Here is a 25,221-nt window from a genome sequence, read left to right as displayed (position 1 = left end):
ACATTTGAATAAATAAAGTATACTTTTCATTGTACTATTCAAGGATTTCCAGAATATTAGCCTTGTTTCGCCATCCTGGGCTTCATTAGTAGTACAAACTCTAGATAATGCAGATAAATACAGTATCATAATCCTGATGAAGCCCAGGACGGCGAAACAAGGCTAATATTCTGGAAATCCTTGTCTTAGACTCTATGAAAGAATTCTGTGGTATTGTAGATTGTTGGACTCTATGAACAAACAGGTGGAATAGACACTTAAACATATATGGACCTTATGCATGAACTGATAAGAGAATGAACTGATCCACTGGGTCTTCTACTTTTTTCTGTTGAACTTTATGAGCTACTTCTGTTGAAATCTACAATTTAATACAATGAATAGTATACTTTATTTATTCAAACATATAGCCGGTTACGTCTTGTGTGTTTATTGAATGCTGTTAGGGGCAGCCACCCATGCATGGCTGTCAAGTGTCCCTTATTTGGCGGGACAGTCCCTTATCCCAGCGCCATGTCCCGCTGCTGTCCCTTATTGATGAGGCTTCGTTTGGCTGCTGGCTGGGCTTTCTGCCTTTGGCTCAGAGGGGCTCAGAAGTTGAACATACCTGTGCCCGGAAAATCCCTTATTTTGGCTGCTGGTCCCTTATTTTCAAATCTGTAAGTTGACAGCTATGCACCCATGAGGCAAGGTGAGGTAACCTCTGGCGGCAGAATTCACAGGGGGGGGGGCAGATTCAGCCTCTCAAGAAATGCACTGGCAGAGATGTCCGCAGCAGCACACACCTCGGAGGTGAGATCTGCCAGCTTCCCCCTATGCAGCCTATTTTCAAACAGGAGGTGCTGCTGGTCTCCTCCTACCCCTAGCGAGGAAATGGCAGGAGTGACCTCTGCAGTCTCCTGGGCTCTACACCCGCCTGGCATGATTCAGAGCGGGCACCTTCCCCTCCCTCCCCACCCTGAAGCGGCCTTTGATTCTCACTTCAACCATTGGGTAAACTTGTTTCCGATGCAGATCTTCACTTACCCCTTCTTCCCTAGTGGGGAGCGCCATTTTGTGTTCACCTCTGGCGCCAGCCCTGACTGCTGTTGTAGCTATTTGGTGGCAGAAGCCAATGGGTAAATCCTTCCATGTTCTGAACTCACAATCGTGCTAACATGCAGCTTCCATGACAGGGAGAGGGGAATAGAAAACAGAGGAAAGTGGGGGGAGGAATCATTCAAGCTATGCAAGGGAAGGTTACCCTTATTTTGTGAGGGAAGCCTGTGTGAATACTGTAAATAAATACTGTTTAACCGTCTGCCTCTGTTACTTCTTAACATACAAGAACAACGCCAACAACTTTGGAAAGAAGGCAGACAATCTCACGTAAAGGACTTTTGCACACGTTACAAACGAGTATGACCTGCATACCGCCTATGATGTGCAAAACGTACAAATTTTGCATCAGAGCCCAGTATATTTGGTAATCCAGTCCCGAAAGTAAGTCACTCGTGTGTAGACTCCAGGCTTATTTGGCTTAGCACACTCATCTCCCCAGCTCACTATGCCGACAAGATACCACATGTTTCTTGTGTCAGGTGTAACCAGCGGGCCACCAGAGTCACCCTAGAGGGGGAAGAAAGGGAGTTTTAATAAAACGTTGATTTTCAGTAGAAGCAGAAGATTAAAGGGGCAGCATCAAGCTAAAATATATTCATTTTAAGTTAATGTTAAAAGTACATTCAGGTCTTGTACTTGCTGTTGTCCCTCCCTAGCCATGTTTATGCATTTTGCAAATGTTATTCCCCCTCAAACCAGAGGCAACAGGATAGCCATTTTTGAATTTTGCAATAGCCATGCATTTTAACAGAAGCAATTCTTTGTGTTGGGTGCTAGATGCAGGCCATTCAGGGTTTTGTGTGTGTATCTCAGAATCAGAGCCAGTGATAGAGAAACTCTAGACTGAGTAGTAGTAGGATGTATTTGTATGTTCTTAGTGACGCGGGTGGCGCTGTGGGTAAAACCTCAGCGCCTAGGACTTGCCGATCGCATGGTCGGTGGTTCGAATCCCCGCAGTGGGGTGCGCTCCCGTCGTTCGGTCCCAGCGCCTGCCAACCTAGCAGTTGCAAGGTTGCAAGTAGATAAATAGGGACCGCTTACTGGTAGGAAGGTAAACGGCGTTCCGTGTGCTGCGCTGGCTCGCCAGATGCAGCTTGTCACGCTGGCCACGTGACCCGGAAGTGTCTGCGGACAGCGCTGGCTCCCGGCCTATAGAGTGAGATGAGCGCACAACCCTAGAGTCTGGCAAGACTGGCCCGTATGGGCAGGGGTACCTTTACCTTTACCTTTTAGTGACACATAGTGGCAATTCATTCAAACAGAGGGCCCTGCTTCATCCCACATGGATGTGTTTGTAAGAACAAGCAAAGAAATCTGGATTTGAAAGATAACTGGTATTCCACGAGTTCCAATAGTTAAAACACAAATGGAAAACGCAGGAAAGAAAGAGAGGAGGAGAAAAAAAGACGAAAGGAAGAATGAGGGGGAGAGACCAGACTCAGTCCACAGACTTTAGTATATCAGAATGGCTGCTGGTAAGGCAGAGAGAAAAAAAGTGAGTGGGAAGGTGCTGGCCTTGCCCTTCTGGGTGTGCCACTCTGCTCTTGGGTTTGATCTTTGCACCAAAAACAGTTGAGTCTTTAGCTCTAGTTGTGTGCTGTGCTGTGTGCAGACAAGGAACCCATATGGGGAACTGCAGAGACCACAAAGAAGAATGCATAGTTTGAGTGTGTACAGGTGGAGCATCTGGAGCCAATGTAGTGCTGCTGTGTTTCACAAGCATTATCTCCAGCAAGAGCTTCTCTAGAGAAGCCATCCCAGTACAGATGGCGGATCCAGCCTTCCAGCCTTCAGATGGAAGCACAGACTCAGTTCAGGGCTCACTGTGGCAAGGACTCCTGCCTTTCCTCCGTTCTTTTGTTTTCAGCTGATTTATTTGTTTGATGGTGTGTTTTCACATCTATTGCTGCTTATTTCATTGATTGCTTTTATTTTGTGTTCTATACCCCGCCCTGGTATCTGTATTAATGAAGGACAGGTTATAAATATATTTTTTAATAAATAAGAGTAAGTATGGGGCATTGAGGAAGGTTTCTAATACAGTCATACCTCGGGTTGCGAACGTGATCCGTGCAGGAGGCACGTTCGCAACCTGAAGCGTTCGCAACCCGAAGCGCTGTGTCTGCACATGCGCGTGACGCGATTCGGCGCATGCGCTTGACCTCATTTTGCGCTTCTGCAGATGCACAAGCGCCAAAACCCAGAAGTAACCCGTTCTGGTACTTCCAGATTCAGCGCGGTCCGTAACCCGAAAATGCACAATCCACAGCGTTCGCATCCCAAGGTATGACTGTACTCAAAACCAGGAAGTGATGTTCCTTTAAATATATTCTTCCCACAGGAATGTCACCTTTGTTTACAGGGGATTAATTTTATCAGATGAGACTGGACATACCTGACAGGAATCTACTCCACCTTCCAGGTACCCAGCACATATCATCCCAGGTGTTATGGCCCCATTGTACACTTCTTTTCTATTACAAGTGTTGGAGTCTATGAGTTTTACTGTTGCTTCTTGAAGAACATTAGGAGTATCACCTAAACGGAAAATATTCATCAGTGCATCAAATAATTTCCCTCTAGGTAAGGCAAGGCATAGAATAAACTTTTATGGTGTGTCATATAAGATTAGCCACAACTGCTTAAACTTGCATGAATGTAAGAGATTTAAGGGAGAAGATATTTGTGTCTCTGCAGTTGAGCCTTTCCCTTCTAGGCTCCATGATTTCTCCTTCCACTCAAGCGAAGATTTATTTCATCTTCCTTTTCTCTCGTTTGACAGCTTGGGGGAGGGGTTTTTGCCCTTCTACAATTATCATTTTCTTCCCTAACTCCATTTTCTCATCTCCACAGAAACCAGCAGCCCTCAGCAATCTGCTATCACTCCCCTGCTCCCTGCCTGGCCACTCCCTGTACAAGGTTCAAAAAACTGCATGTACAATTAGATGGAGTAGGGAAGTGTGAACATGCATTTTCAGCATAGCCCAGAGGCCAGTTTAAAGATGGCATTGGTAATTTAACATAATCTCCTGTGCAAAAAAGAATCCATCCCTGTCTTCGTCTCCTTAAATCTTAACACTGACGAAAGATACCTTCCTACCCCTACCCTTAATCTTATCATATGAAATACTGTCTTCTTCTAAGCAGATGTGCTTACCATCATCACTCATTGCTCCCCATCCTGTAATAACAGCATCTATATTATATGGAATCCTCTCGCTTGCATCTGGAAGGCAAACCCGATGAACAGCATTTGTGAATTCCACACGTTTAGCCAGCTGCAGGACAGCAATGTCATATTCATGGGCTGGATAACGGTACTTTTCATGAACTATAATGGTCTTGACAGGCCGTACAAGTAGTGAAGGTGTCAGATAGGTTCCAAAGCTCACAGTCCATAAGCGCGGGTTACTGGAACTGAAAAGAAGCAACAGATTAGAGCGAATCCCGACATTGCTGAACTTGTTCATACGCAGATACACAACAGAAAGACTACACTCCAAGAGAAAGCAGAGAAGGGCTGGATGTATTCTAGCTCCTGTTGAACTGATTATGATGTTACCAATCGGCATTTTGAGATTCTTTGTTGTTTTCATCTTTCCTAAAGAAAATGCAAAGCAACAAGCTACAATCCTCACAGTCACACAAGGCCTTGGAAGTATGTGAGCGGCGTCTAGACCTCCTCACGGGGTCTCTGCCATGGGAGCATATTCACCCAGTGCTTTTCCAGCTGCACTGGCTCCCGGTGGAGTACAGGGTCAGATTTAAGGTGCTGGTTTTGACCTTTAAAGCCCTTCACGGCCTAGGAGCCTCGTACCTACGGGACCGCTTCTCCCGGTATGCCCCACGGAGAGCCTCAAGGTCCATAAATAGCAACACCCTAGAGGTCCCGGGCCCTAAGGAAGTCAGATTAGTCTCAACCAGAGCCAGGGCCTTTTCAACACTGGCTCCGGTCTGGTGGAGCGCTCTGTCTCATGAGACCAGGGCCCTGCGGGATCTGATTTCTTTCCACAGGGCCTGTAAGACAGAGTTGTTCCGCCTGGCCTTTGGCTTGGAGCCAATTTGATTCCCTCCCCCCTTTCTTTTTCCTTTTTCCTTTCTCCTCCTGCAATGAGGCTGCATTTTAATATTTTAATGTTTCAATATTTTAATGTTGTATTCTAATCTTGTTTTTGAGTTGTATTCATTCAACTTGTTTTTATTATTGCTTGTTAGCCGCTCTGAGCCCAGCCTTGGCTGGGGAGGGCAGGGTAAAAATAAAAATTATTATTATTATTATAGTGAAGACACATCTGTGAAAGGATTTGAGAAGGACCTCCACTTTGGTTGGTGGAATGTTATTTCCCTGCACAAGCTGCTATTTCTCCTTCTCCCATTGCTATTCATATCTGACTCCCTGATTCTGAGTACTCTTTGTCAGTACACATGCCACCAAATCAATATGTGATGAGCTAATACAAAAACTGGGAGAGGATTTTCAAAAGAACATCAGTGGGCAGGAGGAGAGGTTGCTTAACCCTTCCCATGCCTGCCAGGTTCTTCTTGGCAAATCGGATCTCCCAGCTGAGAGCCCAACTAGAGAAGAGCAGTATAAATGTGGCAGATGTTATTTACAGATGATAATTCTCAAGAGGGGAAGAAGGTTATGCATTCCTCTCCCACTGATTCTTCCCTTCCAATTCTTACACTCGCATTAGCGTTACAAAGAAAACACAATATTGTGAGTCCACTGTTGGATCTCTACAACATGTATTTCTAGGTAAGGCCATAGGCTGTCCCGATAGTCCCCCTTTCTTGACAGCTACCACCACTCCAACCCCTTTCCCCACACCCAAAAACTGAAAGCAGATGAAGCTGTACAAAGTAGAAATGTGCATATGTGCTTAATTTATATCCTATATTTAGAATTTGAGTTACCTTGGCATGGAGTAATCCAGGCATAGGCAAACTTGGCGCTCCAGATGTTTTGGGACTACAACTCCCATAATCCCTAGCTAGTACGGTCAGTGGTCAGGGATGATGGGAATTGTAGTCCCAAAACATCTGGAGGGCTGAGTTTGCCTATGCCTGGAGTAATCACTACTCTGGGTAAGAGCCATGTTTCAGATATCAGCTGATCCCCAATTACAGTGGTACCTTGGTTTAAGAACAGCCCTGTTTACAAACTATTTGGTATACAAGCTCCACAAAACCAGAAGTAGTGTTCTGGTTAGCAAACTTTACCTCGGTCTACGAATGGAAGCTAAACAGTGGAAGGGCACCAGCGGCGGGAGGCCTCATTAGGGAATGTGTGCCTCAGTTTAAGAACAGTTTTGGTTTAAGAACAGACTTCCGGAACAGATTAAGTTCGTAAACCAAGGTACAGTCAAACCTCGGGTTGAAGTAGATTCGGGTTGAGCGTTTTTGAGTTGCGGTCTGCAGCGACCCGGAAGTAACGGAATGCGTTACTTCTGGGTTTTGCCGCTTGCGCAGACGCTCCAAATGACGTCACGCACATGCGCGGAAGCAGCGAATCATGACCCATGCAGATTCAGGTTGCATTCGCTTCAGGATGCGAACGGGGCTCCGGAACGGATCCCGTTCACATCCAGAGGTACCACTGTACCACTGTACTGAATTTCCCCCTAATGTGGCAGCAGTGTTTTTAGATCAAAAGCAGTTGCAGAGACTGCAATGTTGCGTGAAAGACCAGTAAGGTGACGAAAATGGCAGCTCCTACTCCCATTCATTCTTGTTCACCAGCTATCACAGGTAGGTGTCAGGAACAAGGTAGGCCTGGAGAAGAGGAGGTTAAGGGGTGATATGATAGCCATGTTCAAATATATAAAAGGATGTCACATAGAGGAGGGAGAAAGGTTGTTTTCTGCTGCTCCAGAGAAGCGGACACGGAGCAATGGTTCCAAACTACAAGAAAAAAGATTCCACCTAAACATTAGGAAGAACTTCCTGACAGTAAGAGCTGTTTGACAGTGGAATTTGCTGCCAAGGAGTGTGGTGGAGTCTCCTTCTTTGGAGGTCTTTAAGCAGAGGCTTGACAACCATATGTCAGGAGTGCTCTGATGGTGTTTCCTGCTTGGCAGGGGGTTGGACTCGATGGCCCTTGTGGTCTCTTCCAACTCTATGATTCTATGATTCTAGGCTTAGATCAAAAGTACAACCCTGCAGCAGCTGCTTTTGGTAAAAACAAAGTGCGAGCTGGGATTCATGCAAATAAACTTCACCTGTAGGTTGGGCCTATGAGTTCATTGCAATAATACACCCCTATTGTTCCTTCTGATTTTTATACAAAGGCCTGTTCTACAAGAACTTTTATGCTGTGGATGGACTATATCTCATGGGAGGAAACATGCTCAGCATGCAGAAGGTCTCAATTTCAGTGGTTGGCATCTCCAGCTAAAAAGGATCGTGTGCTGGAAAAGACTACTGCCTGAGTTTCTGGAGATAAAATCAATAGCCCAGTGTTGCCTACTGGGTCAAAGTTGACAACTCTGGGGTATTAATTTTATTTAATAAAATAATTTGTATACCGCCTTTCATTTCAAGAATGGTTTGGTTCACAAACAAAACGATCAAGTTAACTCAATAAAGTTACCGCACTTTTCCGTATATAAGACGCCCCCATGTATAAGACACCCCCTATTTTGGGGGACTCGGATTTAAGAAAAAATAGTGTATTTTACTATCCGTGTATAAGCCCCCCCCCCCAATTTTTGACATTATTTTTTAGGTGGAAAACCCTAGTCTTATACATGGAAAAATACAGTAATTGTTATTTATTAAATTTCTATACCACCCTTCATCTGAGGATCACAATAGGGAACAGATAAGAAAAGTGTGCACAAGTATATGCATTTTAGCATAGCCCAGAGACCAGCTTAAAGGTGGCAGTTGTTAGTTTAACATAAGGAAAGATAAAAGATAAAGGACCCCTGGGTGGTTAAGTCCAGTCAAAGGTGACAATGGGATTGCGGCACTCATCTCCCTTTCAGGCTGAGGGAGCCGGCGTTTGTCCACAGACAGCTTTCTGGGTAATATGGCCAGCATGACTAAACCACTTCTGGCGCAATGGAACAACATGACTTTTTAACTTCCCACCACAGCAGTGGCGTAGCGTGGGTTTTCAGCACCCGGGGCAAGGCAAGTAATTTGCGCTCCCTAACCCGTGGATTTGCGCCCCCTAACCCTAACCCCCAGATGTTGCGCCCGGTGCGGCCGGGCCCCCTGCACCCCCCACGCTACGCCACTGCACTACAGCTATTTATCTACTTGCACTGGTATGCTTTCAAACTGCTAGGTTGGCAGGAGCTGGGACCGAGCAACAGGAGCTCACCCTGTTGTGGGGATTCGAACCACTGACCTGATTGGCAAGCCCAAGAGGCTCAGTGGTTTAGACCACAATGCCACCCGCTTAATTTAACATAATGTCCTGTGCACTGATGACAGATAAGTTCCTCAAGTAAAAGTATCAATCACGATAAAACACTAAAATGTCACAGTAATGGGGAACAGCAGCAACTGGTAAAGAATCTGGTAAAGCAACAGCCAGAGCCCATCTGTTCTCTCCCCAGGGACATCCTTCCACAAGGTAAGCTAGATGAGCAGTGTCAGGGAACTGCCATCGGAGCCAGAGGAGGAGGGAGGGCTCCGGAGGGATGCCGGAGAGCGTCCCAGGAGGGAGAGAGGCAGCCCATCTGCTGGGGAACGAAATCAGCATAGCACCAGTGGAGAAGGGGGGCAGATGGGGGAATCGGCGAGGGGGCTCCATGACTCCTCGCCGGAGACCAGCGGGGAGAGCACGGGTTCTCCGCTGCCCACACCCTCCCTGCGCAGAAGACTTCCGCACAGGGAGAGTAGGCGGAGACTAGGCGTCAAAGAGCTTCTTTGCTGGAAGAAGTTCAAGAAACGCCCACTGACGGATTCTGCCAGCGACTGAGACAGCCACGGATGGGTGGCTGTCTGTTCAGAAAGGGTTCACCCAGGTAACCCAGCCAAGTGTGGCGACGACGACTTACACACAAGCAACCCCTAGAACCATTACAAGCAGCTTCATATGTTCTCAACAAGTCAGCAAGACATCTCTCATGTCACCAGAGAGCTTAGCTTTATAATTCAACCAGTACATACATTTCTTATTCCAGTTGAAAACTTACTCTTTGAAGCAATGAGCTGCAGACACAAGCCACGTGTTGCTGATCAGCGTTGCACCACAACGATGGATGTTATTCCGCATGAGACTGGCTTGCCATGGCCACTCTCCAGACCCCGAGATTTCAACTCCTCCAGTTATTCTTGGAGAGACTGTTGATCTGTTATATCGAAGCCCGCAGACTGTTAATGTCAAGAGAAAGGTAGATGTTGAGGTTTATGAAATACGCCTGCTGATCTGTCTAGGTGTATACTGATAATAAAATCATTGGGAGGGAAAGACTTTACTGGGGCCTTCTTTCAAAACCTGGGTCAGTTTTGCCACATGCTCCTAATTAAGACTCTGTATGGCACCGTGAGACCACAGAATTCTATATACAGTGGTGCCCCGCAAGACGAACGCCTCGCAAGACGAAAAATTCGCTAGACGAAAGAGTTTTCCGTCTTTTGAGGTGCTTCGCAAGACGAATTTCCCTATGGGCTTGCTTCGCAAGACGAAACGTCTTGTGAGTTCTTGCGAGTTTTTTCCCTCCCCCCCCTTTTCTAAGCCGCTAAAGCGCTAAGCCGCTAAGCCGCTAATAGCTGTGCTTCGCAAGACGAAAAAACCGCAAGACGAAGAGACTCGCGGAATGGATTAATTTCGTCTTGCGAGGCACCACTGTACTTCAGTACTCTTTCTTATTAGGCTCTGCAAATTTACCATAGTCAAAATATGTATTCAATACCTCATTAAACCAAACACTTAGATCATGGTGCTTATCCCATGCAGAAATGATATGTGCATATGGCAGGTTGGCTCTCCTGTAGTAATAAAGATACCATATTTTTTGCTCTATAAGACTCACTTTTTCCCTCCTAAAAAGTAAGGGGAAATGTGTGGGCGTCTTATGGAGCGAATGCAGGCTGCACAGCTATCACAGAAGCCAGAACAGCAAGAGGGATTGCTGCTTTCACTGCACAGCGATCCCTCTTGCTGTTCTGGCTTCTGAGATTCAGAATATTTTTTTTCTTGTTTTCCTCCTCCAAAAACTAGGTGTGTCTTGTGGTCTGGTGCGTCTTATAGAGTGAAAAATACAGTAATTTTCTTTACTAGAAATGCATTTTACTTATTTTAAGTGTTTAGATTCCTCTTCTGAGCCACAATGCTCAGAGTGGCTTGCAACAACTTTAGAAATGGCTGCAAAAATAAGATAAAATCAGCAGCAGACACCACTTTCTACAGCCCTCCATTTTGAGAACTGTCCATTTGTTACTGCTCCTTGCTTCCTGCTATTTAACCAGTTCCTGATCCACAAGAGGAACTCTGTTATTCCATGGCTGCTAAGCTTACACAGGAATCTTTCGTGTAGTACCTTGCCAGAAGCTTTTTGAAAGTCCAAGCGCACTATTCCACCTAGATCCCTCTTTATGTATGCTTGTTTACACTCTCAAATAACTCTTAATAGTTTTATATTATAGAAGTCATGCAGATTCTGCTTCAGCAATGCTTGTTCTTCTATATGCTTACTTATTTTATCTTTAATGGTACTTTCCACCAGTTTTCCCATGCAGACATTAAGCTAACTGGCTTGTAATTTTCAGGATGCCCCCTGTATCCCTTTTAAAAAATTGGTGTTACGTTGGCTACTTTCCAGTTCTCAGGCATGGAGGATCAATTTACGCTTTTTTTTTTTTGTTAGAAGATCAGCAATTTCACATTTGAGTTCTTTGAACCTGGATGGACATCATCCAGAGCCAGCCATTTGTCCATTTTTATTTTGCCTATTTAGCCTAGAATGTCATCATTGATTAATCAAACCATACAACTTCAGTTTGCTATTACCGTATTTTTCGCTCTATAACACGCACCTGACCATAACACGCACATCGTTTTTAGAGGAGGAAAACAAGGGAAAAAACATTCTGAATGAAACAGTGGATGTATCATTTTTGGGCTTCATGCTGTGGCCACAGACATGTGATCTGATGGTGAATATGGGGTGACCCAATGCCAAAATCCTGAGAATTCCTGTGGATCCATGCTTTGTAACCACGTTTTTGCACCATTGCAGCCCCAGGCAACAGTGGGTGCGTGATTTTTTTGGTGCAGGCTGTAGCCATGGACATGCTATGTGATCTGATGGTGAATTTGGGGTGACCCAATGCAAGGATCCTGAGAATCCCTGTGGATCAATGCTTTGTAACCACGTTTTTGCACCATTGCAGCCCCAGGCAACAGTGGGTGCGTGATTTTTTTGGTGCAGGCTGTAGCCATGGACATGCTATGTGATCTGATGGTGAATTTGGGGTGACCCAATGCAAGGATCCTGAGAATCCCTGTGGATCCATGCTTTGTAACCACATTTTTGCATCATTGCAGCCCCAGGCGACAGTAGGTGCGTGATTTTTTTGGTGCAGGCTGTAGCCATGGACATGCTATGTGATCTGATGGTGAATTTGGGGTGACCCAATGCAAAGATCCTGAGAATCCCTGTGGATCCATGCTTTGTAACCACATTTTTGCACCATTGCAGCCCCAGGCAACAGTGGGTGCGTGATTTTGGGGGGGCAGGCTGTAGCCATGGACATGCTATGTGATCTGATGGTGAATTTGGGGTGACCCAATGCAAAGATCCTGAGGATCCATATCTATGCTTTGTAACCACATTTTAAGTGGGGAGCGAAGGAAAAACAAAGAAGGGACATTAGAGGGGTGTGCAGAGAAGCAGCTGGCTAAGAATGCAGGAGAGGGATTTAACGGGTTGGAGGAAAGAAAGGCAAAAGTTTCCCCCCACCCAAGCCAGCCATCTCTCTCTCTCTCTCTCTCTCCCTCCCTCCCCCCCTCTCTCCCTCCCCCCTCTCTCTCTCCTTCCCCCCCTCTCTCTCCCTCTCCCCCAGCAGCACCGGAGCTTGCCTGGAGGGGAGGGGCTTTCCCTGCTCTTTGTTCCATTTGAGCAAACACAGCAACGAAACAGAGGAGGGTGGGCAGTAAGACCCTGAGGCAGAATGCAGGAAAGCAGCCGCTTCCTCTTTTCAGATTTCCCTTTTCCTTGAAGCGTCGCGATGTGATTTTTGCCTGGTTTTTCGGCTCCAGGGACCACACATTCGCTCTATAACACGCACAGACATTTCCCCTTCCTTTTTAGGAGAAAAAAATCTGCGTGTTATAGAGGGAAAAATACGGTATGTAGAAAACAGAGGCCGTTTCTGGACATAAATAGATAAACAAGCCATGTCCGTTAGGGTTTGTTTCTGGTAGGAAAGTGCATCAACCTCAATATTGTGTTCAAACCTCAGTTTGGGACTTTGTAAAATAGCCTGGTTTGGCTCAGATCAACCCAGAGGCTGCTCAACTTGGCTTGGGAGTTTTAGTGCACTTTATTTAACCTCCTCATATTCATTACTGGGGAATCCAAAACTGGTTATAACTTTCCCCCCTTTTGACGTAAGTGTATGAAATTTGCAGGCATTGTAGCCCCGCCCCACTGTGAATAAAGCATACCAAATTACAGGCAAACAGAGCCAGAGGCTTTTGTGCAGCACACTTCTAAGATGGGTTTTCACACACACATAAGAAATTTACAACTTTTTTATTATTTTTGGGCAGAATTGGAAGAAATTTGCAGGCAAGGCTGCCGCTTCCAAAGCCATAAATCCCATCAATTTTCAGAAGGTTAGCTTCAATCGTTTTACTTCAAAAGCCACCATTACAATATGAGATGGATAAAAAAAAGAATAGTTTAATCTCTTGTTTTGTGTGCAATTGCAGACCTGAGAAAGATGCCTTAATAGCCCTACCAAACTGTAGACAAATAGTTCAGGGGCTTTTGTGCTATGCACCTTTAGCAGGGAATATGAACTAAGGAAAATTCATTTTCTGAGTAAAATCATTTCAATTATAAGCAGAAGAAGAGTACAAAAGAGAGGGCAGAGCCAATCTTTATGATTCTCATTCACTCACCTTTGATGGAGGAGCCAATCAGCAGCTTGGCCCTGCTTCTTACTGTATGAAAAGGCCAATCCTCAAGGGGGACAGATAATATTTCTCCACCTCTTTCAGAGAATCACCCTTATGAGCTCCTAATAAGCCCAATTTATATTTTGCTGGATTGGTCAAAGACCTGGTCACCATGAGTAGCTTGGAAATGTCTTCAAAAGAATTACTGCATTTCTTATAACTAACAGGAGGGATTTAAACTTACAGTCACTGAAGAGTTTTTCAGCCATTTCTTTGCTCATATCTGGAAGAAAGACATAATCAAGATTAGATTGCACTGCACTCATCTGACATCTTACTCCAAGTTAGAATTAATTTTGGAAAGAGCTACTTCAAATTAGATTTAATAGATAGATGATTCATTACAAGAACAGCTGTGCTTTTGTTAAGACACAAAAGGGATTGATGGGTTTATTATCGAAGTGATTTACATATAACAGTCAAAATAATATCACTGCAAGTCATAAAACAATTAAAACATTAGCATAGAAGAACTGTTACTGTGGCCTAAGGCAATGGATTAATTCAGATTCATTTATTGGTATCCGTTCTAGTCCTCACTTAACCATGAAGTTCACTGGGTGACCTTGGCCTTGTCACTGTTTCTCAGCCTTTACAATCTCCCAGGGCTGTTGTGGGAATAAAATGAGGAGAGGGAGAACCATGTGTGACACTGAGCTCTTTAGAGGAAAGTTGGGATATAAAAAATAAATTAATCTACCAAAACCTCAAGGGGATTTACCAGTAAATCCCGATCGACCTGTTGGACATCCCTGCTCTAGAGCAACTGGGAACAAAGTCTTTCCTTATATCGTATTTTTCACTCTATAAGACGCACTTTCCCCCTCCTAAAAAGTAAGGGGAAATGTGTGTGCGTCTTATGGAGCAAATGCAGGCGAGAGGCTCTGTGCTCCCTTTAAAGAGCCCCGCGGAGCGTGTGTGCGGCTCTTGGGGGCTTTTCCCCGAGGTGGGAGAAGGGCTGCCCTTCTCCCTCTTTGGGGAAAAGCCCCCAAGAGCCACACACACACTCCGCACACTCTTTAAAGGAAGCATGGCTCTTGGGGGAGCCTTCCTGCCGCTGCCCGGGAGAGGCTGCGTGCGACTATCCCAGAAGCCAGGACAGCAAGAATCTATCCCAGAAGTCAGATCCCTCTTGCTGTTCTGGCTTCTGGGATTCAGAATTTTTTTTTTTTTCTTGCTTTCCTCCTCCAAAAACTAGGTGCGTCTTATGGTCTGGTGCGTCTTAAAGAGTGAGAAATACGGTAAATCTTTTACTTGTCCCTATTGCCCTTTATAAAGTAGGCTGGGGACCAGGATGAGATGAGAGGCGTGTGCAGGAGCCAGAAGAGAGAGCCAACACCGGCTTTATTTGTGCAGGAGATATGTAGGTGCTGAAGATCTGTAAGCTAGGCAGCGTTGCTGAATGTGTGTGAGGCAGGGAGGGGAGAGAGTGTCTATTTAAAGAGGTTGGGACTTCATAAAATTTGACACCAGGAAGATTAGGATGGAGAGAGAGAAATGAGTGACAGCTTGAATGCATAAGGTCTGCAGTTTAATACAGTGGTGCCTCACAAGACGAAATTAATCCGTTCCGTGAGGCTCTTCGTATAGCGGTTTTTTCATCTTGCGAAGCAAGCCCATTGACAGCTTAGCGGATTAGCACTATTAGCGGTTTAGCGGCTTTTAGTGGATCAGCTGATAAGCGGCTTAGCTGCTTAGGAAAAGGGGAAAAAAGGGGGGGAAACCCGCAGGAACTCGCAAGACATTTCGTCTTGCGAAGCAAGCCCATAGGGAAATTCGTTTTGCGAAGCGCCTCCAAAACGGAAAACCCTTTCATCTAGCGGGTTTTCCATCTTGCGAGGCATTCGTCTTGCGGGGCACCACTGTATGGGGCATATGCAATTAAAAAGATTTCATATACCATATTTTTCAGTGACTCAAATTAAGAAAATGCACTATGCACTATCTGTGTATAAGACGCCGCCTTATTTTAAGCTTCAAAATTTTATTTTAAGGAAAAAATATAGTCATATACACAGGAAAATACAGTAATTGTGCTGGGAAAGATCCTGTCCAATATCTTGGTGGAGCCACTTCCAAGCACAGTAATTGGTACTGGGGTAGATAGACCAATTCAGCACAAGGCAGTTGCTTATATGTATTGGCACCAAATATCCACAAGGTGGAGATCTGTATCAAAGAAAATTCTACAGTACTTACGGTAATTTTTATTTATTTCATAGCATTTATTCCCTGCACCCTTCAGTTTGCAATATTCAGAGCAGCTTACTATACAGTAAGGTTTGAAACAGCAAGGCAAGAAAGACATATCCCACAACAGCTTAAGACGGTTGCCATTAGCAGAAAAATCAGCTTGTTATATGGTCAAAGGCCTGAGCAAAACGTTCAGTTTTGACCTGGTGTCAACAAAAGACAAACGGTTCATTGCCAAAGCAGCCTCTCTGCAGACAACATTCTATAATAGGTTGTCACAAATGAACCACATAAACCTTCTATGGATCCCACCTAACCTCCAAAGGCAGGGAGACCCTGAGTAGGCCCTCTGAAGATAACCTCAGCATTTGAACAGGCTCAAGTGGGTGCAGTCAGTCCTGAAGAGACTCAGCACACAAAACATATTCTAGGTCTCTTTAAGTCTACAGTGGTGCCCCGCAAGACGAATGCCTCGCAAGACGGAAAACTCGCTAGATGAAAGAGTTTTCCATTTTGGAGGTGCTTCGCAAAATGAATTCCCTATGGGCTTGCTTTGCAAGACGAAAATGTCTTGCGAGTTCCTGCGGGTTTTTTCCCCTCACCCCCCCTTTTTCTAAGCCGCTTATCCGCTAAGCCGCTAAAAGCCGCTAAAAGCCGCTAAACCGCTAATAGCGCTAAGCCGCTAAGCCGTCAATGGGCTTGCTTCGCAAGACGAAAAAACCGCTAAACAAAGAGACTCGCGGAACAGATTCTTTTCGTCTTGCGAGGCACCACTGTACTTCCAAAAAAAGTGACCAGTAAGTACAATCCATCAATAATCTATAATTTAGGGCTTCAGAGGATATGGCCATCACTTTAAATTGTGTGCAGAAATGGACCAGAAGATGCTTAAGAACTGGAAAGATCTGTTCCATCCTATTAGTCCCAGCCAGCAATCTGGTACCTGTTGTTTTTTTTACTTACAATTTTTTCTAAGTTTTGAGAAGCCAGCCCCATGTACAACAGATTGTGGTAATCCAGTTTTAAGTTTACTAGCGGGTGAAGCACAGTGGCCATGCGCCAGTGTAAAGTGGTCTACTTTAGGTGGTAGCATGTGGGGGTATAGATGAAGGCAGGAATGATGCAGCAAGTCTATTCAATTCAAATTTATTTACGGCTATTAGCCCATAAAATATATACAAACATAAAAGCACAGAAGCATAAAAAACCAAAACATCTAACAGCTGAAGGGGAACACCACGATGCAAGGGTGGGACATTGAGCAGTGACAAATAACAGCTTGGAGCCCGGAAAGATCCAAGGCACGGTTCATAGAAAAAGGAGAACTGGAGACGAGATCCATCATGTACTCTCATCATAACTGTCCGATTAGTTTTTGTTGTTGTTTTTTGGTGGTTTTTGTGTGAGAGATAACTGCATTCAGGAATCTCGCCACCTGCAGAGTTACAGAAGGATCTGTATCCTGCAAAAGCAGTGCGGCATGTGACTCAACAGGCCTGCCAACCAAGCGCAGTAAAGCAGGACCCAGGAATTTAGTCCTAGCTATGCTATGTAAGGGACAGTTGAACATTATATGTGGAAGAGATTCAACTCTTTTCCCGTCACACTCACATAGCGGAGACACCAAACCCTTGGAAAATCTGTGGCTCAGCAGGTTCGATGGAAAAACATTGAACCTTGCACGAATAAATGCAAGTCGGTGTGGTACAGATGAAAGAGACGACATGTATGATGGAAGGCCAAGTGGTGGGGTTATTCCGTGATACCTGGGGGAGCAGACACCCCCACCCCTGGAGAGGTTGTGTTGATTTTCGATGTCTGCTAATCTTTGCTCGATAAGGCTTTTGGCTGAGCGTAGGTTCATCTTTAAGGAGTCCGCTGGGGAAATTCCGATGCTCAAAAGTTTGGCATGGATTTTTCCTACCCACGGGTTAACAAAGTCATCCCGCCAGAGGCACTGAAAGAGGTAATGGTCGGGAAGCCTATGCCAGCTGGACAGCCAATAGCCAAAGACTCGCTTCCAGATGACCGTCTCCAATGATGCAATCCTTAACTCCAGATGTATGGCTGCATTGCTCACACACATGGGGAGTTTCAGGAGGCGACGGAGAAACTGATTCTGCAATGTCCCCAGCGATGTTAAATTGGACCCTGGGGCCCAGAGCGGGGCAGCATAACAGAGGGTGGAAACCACTTTTGCGTGGTACACCTTCAATGCAGAAGGGATGTGGGAGGCTCCGTCGACCGCAAAAAATTGGAGTAGAGTGTAAAGTATTGTTTTCCCTTTGTTCAGTAAATACTGTATCTGTGGCTTCCAGCTTAGGTTGTAGTGAAAAAAGACTCCCAGGTATTTAAATTTGAAAACCTGTTCTAATTGGACTCCATCTAACTTCCAGCTGTAAGTTTTCCGAGACCTGGTAAAGACCAGTACTTTAGATTTTCCATGATTAATTGTCAGGTGGTTGAGTTTGCAATAAGCCGCAAAAATCTTTAGAGCTCTGCATAAACCAACTCTAGAGTAGGAAAGGATCGCTGCATCGTCAGCATATAAGAGCAGAGGGCAGCGAAAATCAGCTAGGCGGGGGGCATGAATGTTGGCTTGAGACTCACTCAGAAAGAGCTTCATGTCGCTAATAAACAAGTTGAAGAGGAGTGGAGCCAAAATGCAGCCTTGGCGCACTCCTCTATTTATTGGGACCTCATTGGATAGGTTTCCCACCGGTGTAAGTCTCACTCTAGCCGACGACCCGTGGTGTAATTGGGTTATAAGCCATAACAGCCTTCTATCTATGCCCCATCTCTCTAATTTCTTCCATAGACAGTTTCTTGGGATACTGTCGAAGGCGGCCTTTAAGTCTATGAAAGCAACACATAGGCGCCCCCGACTCGGGGCAGAATATTTTCTGGCAAGATGATACATAATTACCATATGGTCAGTGGTCGAATAATTGTTCCTAAAGCCCGCTTGCTCGTGGCCAATCAAGTTTGAGTCGTATGCCCAATGGGACAGCTTAGACAACAAAAATTTTGCATAGATTTTCCCGACGATAGACAAAAGGCTGATGTTCCGATAGTTCTCTGGGTCAGCGGGGGAACCCTTTTTATGGACTGGTACGATCACAGCCTCCTTCCATGACCTAGGGATAAGCCCCGTAGAATTAATTGCATCAAAGACTTTGGCCAGAATTTCAGCCCACCACCTCGGTTGCGCAACAATAGCCTCAGCAGGGACTAGATCCGGCCCAGGGGCTTTGCCCGTTTTCAGATCTAGTATCAAGTCCATTATCAGTTCTGGGTCGGTAGAGGGCCACAAAGGTAGATGGTCGGCTCGGAATTCCATGGGTGAGTTGGATTCCTCTGCCAAAGAGAAATATTTACTCAAGAATTGTTCCCATGTGGGCGCAGGGATAATCGCCAGTGGGTACTTCCTTCCTCTTTTGTTTATCAGAGCCCAAAATTCCTGGGGTCTGCGGGATCTAGAGGCAGCAAGTCTTTTTTAAGGTGTTGTGGGGGGCATTTGTGAAAAATAAGAATTTGATACTGATATCACCTCAGATCTTTGTGTGATCTTACTCAGCATCAGCAATTTCATGTAAATGCAATTTTGCATAAATTTCAACATCATTTGCTGTAGTAATAAGCTCCCTCAACTACCATTCTAGAATGAGGTAGAAGTGGAACCCATGAAATACGTTGCCCCCAATTTTGATCCCAGACAGCTTCACTCAGAGAGGTTACCCCAGCACTGAAAAACGCTTAGAGGTCCAAGAGAATTAGAAGAGTCACACTCCCTAGTCCCAATACAGGTCACCCATCAGAGAAACCAAGTCTGTATCCAGGCCAACCCAGAACAGAAACTCAATTGAAATGAAGCCAGATGATCAATCTCCTACGGGAGCAGTTTATTGGCTAGGAGCAGCAAAAGTTGAGCAACAGTTAATAGGCTGCACTACCCCAAACACCTTGTCCACTTCCTCACGCATCAACAAATGACATTAATCCAATAAAACAGGACTAGGTGGTGCTGCGGAACTGCAGGAATAGTGCCACCCAAGTTGTTGCAGATTTAGGTGATTTTTTAATGATTTAACTGATTGCCAGTTTATTCAGGGCAGGCCTCTAAGGATTCCTTTAAAACGTTTTGTTGTTGCAGTTGTGGAAACAAATGTTCCCATATCAGACATGAATCTCATTTTTAAAGGCACTTAGATCATTCCTAGGAACGGTGGGAGCGATCAAAGGAACCATAACTGATTTAATGAGCCATTCACAGTTTCACTGTAATGCCCGTGTGTACTTAGACATGCATGGCTTAATCTTTGAGACAAGCATATGCTACTGGCAGGATCAATGAGGTAGCTTCTAGGAATACATGCATGCATTCATACATACATAAGTACTTCATTTATGGGTGTGGCCACCAAGTTGTTGCTTGAAACAGCAGACAGCAGGAGAAGCAATAGCCGCAACATTTACTTGGGGAATTGATGCATCAGGTACAAACTTGAATAGAACAATGTTCCTTGCAATGACTGTCCAGGCATGGCAAGGAATTCCATATTTTCTTTCTTAACAAAATGCTGACTTATCCAGATGAAGCACCTGGTCATGAAGTTCTAACCAGAGTCTCATTCTCATACAGTTTGAGCTAGTAAGTTTAGTCTCTGGAACATACTCACTTAAAAAAACAAAAACAGTGTAGACACACTCTAACTTATGTGTAGAAATTATCACCACCCATTATATGGGTGATGTGTCTGGTTGGGGAATGCTGGAGTCATAACAGACTTTTCACCCACATAATGTGTAGTGATAATTACGAGCAACAGAAATGCTTAGGAAAAAGAAAGGAAAAACTACACAATCACCCACACGACGACAATTTCCTCAATAGCGCATCCTTGGGACACTGATTAGCCCCCACATCTTTGGCAGGACCAAAACAACTCCAGACAAAACCTATGATGCTATGAAAACCTGTTATTTACTTGGAATATTAAAATGTTTAATACTTCTCCCAAAGTTAAAAGAATTTTAAATCGCTTAAAAAGCAAAGGTAGCCTTGTTGGTTCATAAGGAGGCAGAATCCAGAGTTTGCAACTGGGTAATACATTCAGGGATGCGGGTGGCGCTGTCGGTTAAACCACAGAGCCTAGGACTTGCCGATCAGAAGGTCGGTGGTTTGAATCCCTGTGACGGGGTGAGCTCCCATTGCTCGGTCCCTGCTCCTGCCAATCTAGCAGTTCAAAAGCACGTCAAAGTGCAAGTAGATAAATAGGTATCGCTCAGGCGGGAAGGTAAACGGCGTTTCCGTGCGCTGCTCTGGTTTGCCAGAAGTGGCTTAGTCATGCTGGCCACATGACCCGGAAGCTGTACGCCAGCTACCTCAGCCAATAAAGCGAGATGAGTGCTGCAACCTCAGAGTCGGCCACGACTGGACCTAATGATCAGGGGTCCCTTTACCTTAATACATTCACTAGAACTGCCCAAAAAGTCACAATAATGTGACCAACATTTGAGTTCTTCAGAACTCTTTACCAGGAAAGATGTTACACAAAGCAGGGAGTGGTAAGATACTTCCTGGGGGTGGGGGTACCCAGAAAAAAAAGTAGCCTAGATGTTGTAGTCATAAAGTCAGTTTGTAGACTCAGTTCCAAGACAGAGATTGTGGGCTTGTTTATTCATTCATTTTATTATTTATTTATTGGATGTATAGACTGCCCTTCACCATAAGATCTCAGGGTGGTTCACAGAATAAGGGTTGTAGTCCCATTTAAGAAAGTGGGCCTCATCAACCTGTTGTTGTTCAGTCGTTTAGTCATGTCCGACTCTTTGTGACCCCATGGACCAGAGCACGCCAGGCACTCCTGTCTTCCACTGCCTCCTGCAGTTTGGTCAAACTCATGCTGGTATCTTCGAGAACACTGTCCAACCATCTCGGCCTCTGTCGTCCCCTTCTCCTTGTGCCCTCCATCTTTCCCAACATCAGGGTCTTTTCCAGGGAGTCTTCTCTTCTCATGAGGTGGCCAAAGTATTGGAGACTCAGCTTCAGGATCTGTCCTTCCAGTGCGCACTCAGGGCTGATTTCCTTAAGCTCATCAACCTAGCCCCCACTGATTTCAGTGAGTCTACTCTGAGGGGTATTTAGGGCTTACCCACACTTCCTCCTCATTTTCCAGAGATGGTCGGCACTTTAAAGCTCCGTGTCCAAGCACTCATTTGTGATCCAGAGCTTTCCCTGCGAAAACGCTCCCTTTACCATTGAATTGGGGCAAGCGACCATCAGTGGAAAACTTGAACTATCGTTAGTTCACGACAGCTTTAAAGAGCAGGTTTTCGCGAGGAAAGCTGCAGGGCAAAAGAAAGATTGCTCAGACACTATAAACTTTAAAGCACCTGTGCCTGGAAAGTGCAGGCCAAAAGCTAAGTGTGGATAAGCCCTTAGTTGGCTATAATCCTGCACTTTAAAGAGTTATTGATTCCAATAGGAGATAAAGGCATGTGTTTATCTCTGCCTGGGATATTTCAGGCTTAAAAAGAGCTTAACTTTTGGCTGGGCTGAATCACACCTTATATTGTCGCTGCTACAAACAGGCACATTTCTCAGTAACTAGGGATGGGAAAGGCTCCATACACACTATACCTTTAAAGTTCATTCGAAACACATTTTTCTCGCCACAGAATTCTGAGCACCATACAGTGGTACCCCTGGTTACGAACAGGATCCGTTCCGTGCGTTGCTCTGGTTCGCCAGAAGCGGCTTAGTCATGCTGGCCACATGACCTGGAAGCTGTACGCCGGCTCTCTTGGCCAATAAAGCGAGATGAGCACCGCAACCCCAGAGTCGTTCGCAATTGGACCTAATGGTCAGGGGTCCCTTTACCTTTACCTTTACGCAAAACAAAACAAATTCCTTCCAGTAGCACCTTAAAGACCAACTAAGTCAGTTCTTGGTATGAGCTTTCGTGTGCATGCACACTTCTTCAGATACACACCTTTACGATTCAGCTAAAAGAGCAGGTTTTCATGGTGAAGGCTCCAGAGCAAAAGAAAGGGTGTTCGGACACGCAGCTTTGAAGCACAGACCTGTGCCTGGAAAGAGCAGGTCTAAAGGTAAGTGAGGATAAGCCCTAACAGAGGAAGTTAGGTATCATTCAGAGCTATGAATTAATATCGCCCAGGCTCCACCTTCACAGTGGTGCCATGTTTGCACAACAGCAATCTAAGGGCCTTGCTAGCCATCCTGTCTCCTGATTTCCCCAACCTTCATCAGCTGTGGAATGCCATGGGATCGGTGCACACCAGCAATCCCAGATTAACAGCTTCCACTGTGCCTGGCAAAGCAGTAGTCATAAGAGTTATGGGACGGGTTGTCCGCATTCCAATGTGAATTTCACTATCCCCCTCCAGGTTGCTCCCACTTCTGTGCCAGCAGAGATGTGTGAGATAACAAGCACATGCCTTGAGAAAAAAAATGTGATGACACAGTTGGTAGCAATTCAGGTCAGATAGCAATCAGCATGGCACCCAAGGAGGATCTTATAAAGGGGGCGGGGGAGAAAAGAAGCTCTTTCCCTTGTTTGTTATTTAAGAGATTTTGTTTCTTTTCTTTTAAAAATATTTTGAGTTGTTCAGAAGCTGGCTGGGGTCTTATTTTCTCTTCCTTCATTGTGAAAATGAAGCTACAAGGCTCTGAAGCTATCACTAAACCCCAAAACCAATTTACAGCTAGTCTACTGGGAATAAGATAAAGGCAGGAGAGAAGAGGCAGAATGTTTTGAAACACTGTCAGACAGGAAGGCTACAGCAGCCCAATCTAATTCAGATTAATTTGGAGTATATGCCACATTTTTGAACACGTGCATTTGTTCGAAATATTATTCCGTAGCTTTCATCATAGAAGGAACTTATTTCTTGATTCGGTTTTGTTGATTTATGCTTTGCCTAGAAGAGCGTTTTGTTAATGCACTATGTCTCGTCGGCAGTAGCTTCAGGGTTTGAGAAGAGGGCTAGCAGGAAGAGTCGATGGATAGACCATAGCTGTCAACCTTCTCTTTTTTTGTGGGAAATTCCCTTATTCCAGCGCCGTTTCCTGCTGCTATCCTGGATTGTTAGATATCCCGTAGACTGTCCACAGGACAGGTGAGGCTGCTGATCCCTTATTTTCAAATCTGAAAGTTGGCAGCTATGGGATAGACAAGCGACATGATTCAGGCCCCACCTTCCCCTTGGTTTTATGTTATGTGAAATTGTGGAGATCTTGGCCGAGAGGATCCTTTACAGATCACCTGGCCTTAGCAAGTACAGTGGTACCTCTGGTTACGTACTTAATTCGTTCTGGAGGTCCGTTCTTAACCTGAAACTGTTCTTAACCTGAAACACCACTTTAGCTAATTGGGCCTCCTGCTGCTGCCGCCGCCCAATTTCTGTTCTCATCCAGAAGCAAAGTTCTTAACCTGAGGTACTATTTCTGGGTTAGCAGAGTCTGTAACCTGAAGCGTATGTAACCTGAAGCGTATGTAACCCGAGGTACCACTGTCTCCAGCTTTGGAAAACACCAGCAACGGCCATGCTTAACTTCAGCTTCTTTTACCCATTTAGAAAGCAAAGACTTAAGACCATCCTTCGTTGCTTGTTTATTAAGTGCTTAGGGCAATTAAGTCCATTAATGGTTATCATCAAAGTAGGCTGATGTGAAATGCTTTAATGTATTTAAGTCAGGGCCGGCCCGAGACATTTTGGCACCGAAGGTGAACCACAAAATGGTGCTTCCCTCCCCGCCAGGGGAGAAGGGGTAAGTGAAGCTCTACAGCAGGAATGGGGGGGGGGGAGAAAAATCGAAACCAGGATCTGCTGCCCCTGTGGATATTGCCACCTGAGGCGGTTGCCTCACCTTGTCCCATAATGTGCATGGGGTTTTAGTGCAACTAAATGGCATAAGGCACCCCAGAACAAGAGCAAGACCTGGAATGTGGCAAACAGGAAGGGAGACTTTAAACCAGGGGTCGGCAAGGTTTACCCTGCCTGGGCCGGTTCACTCCAGTGGAGATCCCTCCATGGGCCGGATCCCGTGCCTGCGATTTCCGGCGTCTGCGGAGACGCGATTTTCGGCACCGCAAAAGCGAGTCCCTGCTCCGCGCTTGTTTAGCGCAGTGCGCAGGGACTTGCCGAGCGGGCGGCTCAGGGGCTGGTTAAATGACCCCCGTGGGCCACTTGTGACCCATGGGCTTTAGGTTGCCAACCCCTGCTTTAAATCATCCCCTGCTGCTGGAATCCTGACAAAAATCGCCCATCGCTGCTATTTACATTGAGAGGAAACTCCTATTAGCATCATTGGCTCCCATTGCAAAAAATACGGGGGGGGGAGAGATGAGTCTCCCCCTTGCAGCCCACCATGGGTTTTTTTTTAAAAAAAAATGTGCAGGGGGGCCTGCAGCAGCTATACATTTAATAGGTAAAGGGACCCCTGGCCATTAGGTCCAGTTGTGACCGACTCTGGGGTTGTGGCGCTCATCTCACTTTATTGGCCGAGGGAGCCGGCGTACAGCTTCCGGGTCACGTGGCCAGCATGACTAAGCCACTTCTGGCGAACCAGAGCAGCGCACGGAAACACCATTTACCTTCCCGCTGGAGCGGTACCTATTTACAGTGGTGCCTCGCAAGACGAAAAGAATCCGTTCCGTGAGTCTCTTCGTCTAGTGGTTTTTTCGTCTTGCAAAGCAAGCCCATTGACGGATTAGCGCTATTAGCGGCTTTTAGCGGCTTTTAACGGCTTTTAGCGGTTT

At 45.5% G+C, this 25,221-nt stretch overlaps 1 protein-coding gene across 1 annotated transcript in view; it reads right to left on the bottom strand.

Annotated features, from left to right (window-relative positions):
* Positions 1-220: 220 nt before the first annotated feature.
* LOC309328503 (transmembrane protease serine 11C-like) overlaps positions 221-25,221 on the bottom strand; it is a 71,380-nt gene continuing 46,379 nt past the window's right edge. Inside the window, exons 7-12 of the mRNA XM_081838504.1 lie at positions 13,965-14,009; positions 13,428-13,466; positions 9,252-9,429; positions 4,259-4,518; positions 3,497-3,639; positions 221-1,608 (exon numbers count right to left, since the gene is read on the bottom strand). Of these exons, the coding sequence (XP_081694630.1) occupies positions 1,447-1,608; positions 3,497-3,639; positions 4,259-4,518; positions 9,252-9,429; positions 13,428-13,466; positions 13,965-14,009 (827 nt within the window). The 3' untranslated portion in view covers positions 221-1,446. The remainder of the gene's footprint in view (positions 1,609-3,496; positions 3,640-4,258; positions 4,519-9,251; positions 9,430-13,427; positions 13,467-13,964; positions 14,010-25,221) is intronic.

The sequence above is a fragment of the Podarcis erhardii genome (genome assembly GCF_964252035.2).
Source record: "Podarcis erhardii genome assembly, chromosome: 13".
NCBI lineage: Eukaryota > Metazoa > Chordata > Lepidosauria > Squamata > Lacertidae > Podarcis > Podarcis erhardii.
The sequence above is the reverse complement of the archived record's forward strand: the minus strand, read 5'-3'. Positions and strand labels throughout refer to the sequence as shown.